The sequence below is a fragment of the Alosa sapidissima genome, chromosome 5 (genome assembly GCF_018492685.1).
Source record: "Alosa sapidissima isolate fAloSap1 chromosome 5, fAloSap1.pri, whole genome shotgun sequence".
NCBI lineage: Eukaryota > Metazoa > Chordata > Actinopteri > Clupeiformes > Clupeidae > Alosa > Alosa sapidissima.
In genome coordinates, this window is record NC_055961.1 from 27,410,781 (window position 1) to 27,418,280 (window position 7,500).

General features: G+C 40.0%; 2 protein-coding genes across 3 annotated transcripts in view; one reads left to right on the forward strand and one right to left on the reverse strand.

Moving 5' to 3' along the window:
- fez1 (fasciculation and elongation protein zeta 1 (zygin I)) overlaps positions 1-1,336 on the forward strand; it is a 10,341-nt gene extending 9,005 nt beyond the window's left edge. For both annotated transcript variants that reach the window (XM_042092188.1, XM_042092189.1), the window contains 3 exons: positions 275-350; positions 663-728; positions 1,012-1,336. In XM_042092188.1, the coding sequence (XP_041948122.1) occupies positions 275-350; positions 663-728; positions 1,012-1,028 (159 nt within the window). In that variant the 3' untranslated portion in view covers positions 1,029-1,336. The remainder of the gene's footprint in view (positions 1-274; positions 351-662; positions 729-1,011) is intronic.
- A 1,309-nt stretch (positions 1,337-2,645) lies between these two features.
- Positions 2,646-7,500, reverse strand: part of esama (endothelial cell adhesion molecule a) — a 45,951-nt gene continuing 41,096 nt past the window's right edge. Inside the window, exons 5-7 of the mRNA XM_042092187.1 lie at positions 6,643-6,765; positions 6,054-6,183; positions 2,646-5,719 (exon numbers count right to left, since the gene is read on the reverse strand). Coding sequence (XP_041948121.1) covers positions 5,233-5,719; positions 6,054-6,183; positions 6,643-6,765 — 740 coding nt within the window. The 3' untranslated portion in view covers positions 2,646-5,232. The remainder of the gene's footprint in view (positions 5,720-6,053; positions 6,184-6,642; positions 6,766-7,500) is intronic.

A 7,500-nucleotide genomic window follows, 5' to 3' on the forward strand; every position in this document is an offset into this window, starting at 1 on the left:
AAGGATTTGATCTTACCACATTATGTTAACTATGTATATACTTATATTTACTCTTTCTGCTGTAAGTGCATGTTGTGTGTGATGTCTGTATGCTATTGAGACCTTGAATTTCCCCTTGGGGGTCAATAAAGTATCTATTTATCGAATTATCTATCTATCTATCTATCTATCTATCTATCTATCTATCTATCTATCTATCTAACTAACCAACTAACTAAAGAAAATGTCCTCCTATACATTTTATTAAAGCCTTTTTGTTCTCTCCATCTCCTAGTATCTTAACACAGTCATTCCCTATGAGAAGAAAACAACCCTTCCATCTGTGGAGGACCTGCAGATGCTAACAAAAAGTAAGTGGACTGAAGCTACTGAACTCAGCAATTATATTATTTCAACCTAACAATTCTTCTGGTTCAGTTTTGTCAACAGTTCCACAATCAAATGGGTAAAACTACTGTGTGATTCTGAAGTTACTGTGTGTAAAATCATTAATGAACCCAGAGGACCCAGAACATGAAAGGACAGTGAATGGGTCTTTCATATCTTGTGATACAGAATCACAAAGGAGGGTGACGAGGAGGATGTCTTTTTATAGCAGTCTTTCGCAGGTCCCTACAGTGATATCGCATGTTCACCAATTATATTGGATTGATCATTTGCAGTTCTCTATGCCATGAAGGAAGACAGTGAAAAGGTTCCTGTCCTGCTTACTGACTACATATTAAAAGGTACTGGCTCTACTACTGAGTTTTGTTATTATTTTACAACCAAATACTGTTTTATGCGACAGTTAAGTAACACTGGATCAACATGCTATTTCTGCTTCCTTATTATCATCTCTTTACTAAGTACTAAGCATTAAGAATCTGAAGTAAAATATTATACTCTTACACAATATTCTTCATTATAGTATGCTGGCTTTACCCTAACATTTAAATAAAAAAAACATTTCTTCTATTCTATACTGCAGTAGAATATACAATGTTAACACTATCTCTGTGTTTGTTTCAGTGTTGTGTCCCACTTAAAGTCACCTGTGGACCCCTCAGCCAGGAGATGTGGGGAGGGGCGTACCAAACCTGCCACACCACCCATCTCCCAGCCCGACCTGACCCCCCCCCCCCCCCCCGCCAGCATAGCTGCATGAGCTCTCCCAACTCATTAATGCCAAACAGCACCGTTACCATCTCCTCATTGTACTTCGCTCCTCGAGATGACTCTGCCTCGGCTCATGGGCCTCCTTTCCGTCTTCTGCACACACACACACACACACACACACACACACGTACACACACACACATGTATGCACACAAACATGTACACACACACACACACACACACACACATGTACGCACACACACATGTATGCACACAAACATGTACACACACACACACACACACACACACACACACACACACACGTACGCACACACACATGTATGCACACAAACATGTACACACACACACACACACACACACACACACAAATGCGCGCGTGCTTGAGCATCCACAGGGCCTGTGTGCCAACGCCTGGTGCTTCTCTTCTGCCTGGCCAAGCATTAGTACGGCCTGAAGGACATATAAGCTATTACAGGGTGTAAAATATTCTGTGATCAGATATTTTCAATAATAATGCTGATTAATATTAACAAAAAAAATGTATGTGTGTATCCTTGTTCAAGGCCCAACCAGGGAATACAATGCTCTGCCATTTGGGCATAACCCAGGAATGTCTTCAGTACACTCATTCACAAGCCATACCGTTCTTCAGATAAACACAACAGGTTTTCAAAAAAGGAACTAATGTACAAGTTTGTCTTTTGATATATTTTGTACATGTTATAATTATAATTATTATTATTATTACTGTTATTATTATTATTGTGCTTTCATCTCTGCAGTGTCATCTTAGAGGTGCATGTGTATTTGAGTCTTTCACATTTGCCAGTTGTATTAAGAAAACAAATCTTCAGTGACTTTGATAAATAAGGAGACAATTTTAATTTCTTACACATTATTATGTGCCCAGTGTCTTCTTACCGTCACTTTTCTCTTCTGTCACTAATGTTTCATTTTATTTGGATGTTACGGAGAGCAATGTCATTCCACTAGGTTAACTCTCCCTCTGGTAAGATGAGCTCATATCATTAATGTGTATATTTCTTATTCGCTAAAACGGCATGGAGGACAAAACATGTTTATTGCTGAAAATAAACCTTGCAGAATGATTGCCACTAATACGTGTCTTATTGATTGAATCCTTGAATTCTTGAAATCCCCTTTCTTTCCTTCCATCCTTCTTTCTTTCTTTCTCTTTAAATACAATATTGTACATTAATAAGCTCAGACATGGACTTAGTATAATTACTTTGAAGAAACACTGAACTATACCTGTGTGTCTCTATACGGTGCCATGCATGTTGTGATGTGAAACAGCACCTCTCTCTCTCTGTAATTCCACCGCCGCCTGATGGTGGCAGCAGAGAGCAATCAAGTTGCTGTACACAAACCTTATCAAAACAACACTAAAGGCTATGACTGAAAATACTGTGACATGACTGGCAGTCACATCACATCATTCTGTGCTGGACAGCACATGAGCTTTGCATGTTTTTTAACATTTGAATTAAGCGCCTTCTCAAACATTCAGCATAATTTTATCTTTTAATCAAAAATGACAATAAAAGTCCTTCACACTTTGCACCCAATTTGAAGAACCCTATGAAATATGGCATAAGTGATTTCAGTCAGGAATAAATGCATTACATTTAAAACAATAGTCTCACATAAATCCAAAGAGAAACCAACAAAATAACATAATAAATAGAGGTGTTTTTTTTAAAATCATGGATATTGTATTTTGTGCCTTAATGTAGGAAAAAAAGTGATTCTACAAAACATTTTTAAGTGTTAAGAAATTTTTGAGAAATGATTTGTGTGTCTGGCAAACACAATCTTTTTGGCATCAACTCAAAAACTACAATCTGACAAATGACAATTCATTATCAGATACCTCAATACCTCCATATAAATATCAATTCAGAATTATATGGCATAAAAAACAGTGTAGGAAATAAAACGCCTACATACAGCAAAATAAAAACATAAAAAATGCATAAATCAGAAAACAAATGCTGTGACTAAATAGAGAATCCTTCAGATATAAACCAGGTTACTCAGGGATTACTCCCAGGTTACTCCCTCCTGCTTAGAGCTCTTAGATTGGGAAACCTCCAGTGTCCTTGCTTGAATATCACAATCATATAGTCACAGTACTGGGAGTGTGTTGACCCCTCCTGCATGCATGCACGCACACACACACACACACACACACACACACACACACACACACACACACACACACACACACACACACACACACACACAGCGAGCCAGGTTTGGGAGCCGATCTGGGCCAGGTCTTATCCAATTCAGAGTCAGATGCAAGCTAAAGATGAGTAATGAGGAAAATATTTTAGGAGAAACACAAAGACTCACTTTGTTGAAAGATCAGCTATTAAAAAATATCGCTTTTAAGTGCCAACACTGCCCATTATTGGATCTACTGCAAAAGACTTCTAATCCTATTCCAGGGAGTTAAACTCATGCTTATCATCATTAGTTATAAGAGATTAGATTTTTTGATGGCTGCAATGTGCTAAATGCATCACAAAACATTTTACAATGTGATCTAATTTGTTGCTATTTAATGATGATTATGTCAAAATATGATATTGTATACACCTGTCTGTCCTAGATAGGATGAACTTGATTTTCTGACGTTTGAAATTCATGAACTCTAAACATACACCTATGCCTAAATTCTAAAGGTTAGAGGACGTTGCTTTACACGTAAAAACTGTAAGTTGGTGAATGTTGCTATATTAATCTATTAATTTATTGGTGAATATTTCTTTTTTATCTATTCACGGAGGTTCTGGTAAAGGGATATGAAATAGGCTTTTCTTTACCTACAGAGAATTCTACTAAACAAGATGTTCTTTTCTACTAAGTGTATGAGATTTGACGAGCCACAGACTTTCCCTTAACATCATCCAAATAACATTAGCTACATCAGTTACAGTAACCTGGAGTGGCCTGAAGTGGCCCAAGATGTCTTTGGTTTTTAAAACATCCTAAAACATTGATTGACATACTAAAAACATTAACTAGAAACCTACTGATGTATTATACACTTTTTAAACGGATAGTTCACTCCAAAAATGAAAACTCATCAACTTGCCAATCAATCCTTTTGTCAGCAGATTGATCGACATTTAAGTTTTTTGTTTTGCTTGTAACACACACACACACACACACACATACACACACACGCACATAGGTTGGTGGGGTGCATCTCATCTTAACCCCCCCCCTTTCCTCTTGTGCTGTATGTCTTCATACAACTCCAGCTGTTGATGATGATAGAATTGTCATTTTTGGGTGAACTATGCCTACTGGTGGTGTTTGATTAGCAACACATACTATACAACACTTAACTTTACAATAAAATCCAACCAATCTACAATAAGCAGCTCTTCTGAGGGGCCATCTGTCTCAGACCATCATGTTTCAGTGTACATGCAACCAATGCCTTACATAAAAAAGTCTTCACAACTACAAGTGGAGATGGAGAGCTTGAGCCAGCGTAAGCTGGGTGAAGGCAATTGGATTATTCCTGTGTAGCTTACAAAAAACCCAAAATACTGTACATACAATTCCAGATGGATAAAAATGGATTGAAACATACATCAGTAGTAATCTTTTGTTCTAATAAAGGAAGTTGCTTTTGGGCAATGCTGGGAAATGCTTTATGTCACTTCCTCCCATAATCTATGCATTGAAAAAACATAGTAAAAAAATACATACAATCTCACTATAAAATAACAGGAAAATAATTTTAACAAATATTTTTTTACAGATGTTGCATATACTTAATAGAAATAAAAAAAACAATATATAAAAAAGAATAATTAAAATTACACCATGCCACGTATTTTCTGAAACGAATTCCAAATAACTTTTCATTGTGACGTTACAGGATTATTCATTGAATATGGATCGCATAAACCCTTATTCTTCCTCTCTCCTCCGACACTTCCCTTAGTACAGCTCAGCACTTGAAACAGTGTATGTGGTCGACTAAATCAGCAGTATTTGTTGTAGACTGGTTTCAGACAGTATACCCTGCATGGCTGGCGGTGAGCTGACTGACCGACTGCCCGCCAGGCGTTAGACAAGCGAGCCAGCCTGATTTTGAGCGGGCACCATGATGGGCACTCCCCCCATGCGGGAGATGTTGGCAGCGGTCACACCGGTGGGCACGGGCGGCGGCCGCGGCACCTGCGGCGCCTGCAGCTGGCCGTGCTCAGGCCTGGGCAGCGAGCCGCCGTTGGTGCTGGGGGGTCCCACGGCGGCGTTGGCCATACCGGCGCCAGCGGACATGTTGGAGGCGGAGTGGGGCAAGGTGGCGCTGGTGTTGTAGCCCGGTAAGGTGTCGGCGGGGGGACGCGGCCGGTAGCCGGCCGTGCTGCCGGTGGCGGTGAGGATGGAGGCGGTGTCGGAGGGCGGGTGGTGGGTGTAGTGGTGGTTACTGTGGTGGTGGAGGTCCCGGGACAAGGGGCTGGTGTGGACCGAGGACAGCGTGCCATTTTTGGAGCTGAGGGAGCCAGTGCCACTCTTGGCCCAGGACACGCGCTTAGGGGCCTGGGCGTCCTCTCTGCCGGACACACACACACACATACACACACACACACACACACACACACACACACACACACACACACACACACACACACACACACACACACACACATGGTTATGAGCCGTCTGCACTTTATATCATTGTCTATTAACTGTATTGCTAGAACAAAACCAACACCTAGAACCAAATTCCTTGTATATGTGAAAAACCTTGGCAAATAATATCTGATTCTGATTCAAAACACAGAACCATCCCCCCACCAGACTCAAACATACAATCCTGGACATTGAAGATCTTTATACAAAGATACAAAAACACATAAAGATATATATATATATATAAGTCTTACTTTATGTCATTGGCCAGGTCGTCCTCCGTATCCCGCCTCCTGGTCCAGAGAAAGATGAGGACGAGGAGGATGAGGATGAAGCCGATCACAGAACCCACAGTGGCTCCTGCGATTACTCCAGCGTTCGTAGCTGCACAGGCAAACAGTAGCATTACACTCCCTGCTTCATATTCAGCTCCATTCATTTCTTTAAAAACAAACATTCTCCAAACACTTGGCAAACCATCAGGGAAGCAGGCTACTACACAAACACAACAGCCTACAGGACAACCATCGTGAAAGCATTTATTCACTCCCTTACAAAACAACTATTTAAAATCCCTGTGCAGGAATATGCATACTGTATGTGCTTTCTGGATTTTAATGATCTTTAACCTGATATACAGTCAGTAGCCACACACTCCTTTCTCTTTAAGCTATTTATTGACCAACCTTTTTCCAGACTACCGGTACTCTTCAATAGTTCATGATATCATCCTAACTAGCACATTTTTTTTTCATTTGTCTTGACCTTTGACCTTTGTCTTCACATTACACTACCCATTAGAGCTACACAGCAATTGCAGTAAGGTGAGCTTGCTCTACGCACCAGTGATGACCTCCAGGTTGATGTAGCAGGTCTCTGTGCCCGCGGTGTTGGAGGCATTGCACACATACTTCCCCGACATGCCGCTGGTGAGGTTGGTCAGCTTCAGAGTGCCTGCTGTCTCATCTGAGGGGGAAGAGAAAGGACACAATAACACACTCGCAAACCCTCCAGCAACCCTATGGAGGCTATATGAATCAAATTAGGGAAATACGTCCGTTTTTATTATGTTGTTTATTACGTAAGGTAGCAACATGTAGTGTTCCGTTATTCATAGCTGTTAATAATGTCAATAACTACTTAAATCACATTATGTACAAGTTTCACCAGAGTTTCAAAGAAGATCTATATTATATCACTACACTATATCAGACTGTACTATACTATATCAGACTTAACACTTTTCCAGTACATTCATAAGATGACAAAACAACCTACATGCCCTACATTCATAACATGACGTCACAAGTAGTAAGACTCGATGTAAGTCTAATGGATCTAATTAAAAAACAAGGTTACACTTCACTTGGATGGTCTTACAGATTATCTGCAGATCAGGGGTGTAGTGGTAAAATAAGTGGTGGGTAAAATATCAATTCTGTGATCACGGTAAGGTGGACTGCGCCATGCTGTAGCGGGTATTTTAAAAAGGCATTCAGAACATGTTTGATGAAGGTGAAAGTATTTGTCCAATGTTTATAATGATACTAGTGGTATTAAATGGTTCCTAGAGTGTTGATGAGTGTACATATTGTAAAGGTGGATAATACAGTGTTATTTTTCAATGTTAAAAGTTGCAATTGGTGAATAAACCCTTTTGAGAGGTGATTAAACTGTGTTTACTTGCGCTTAGCCTCCAAT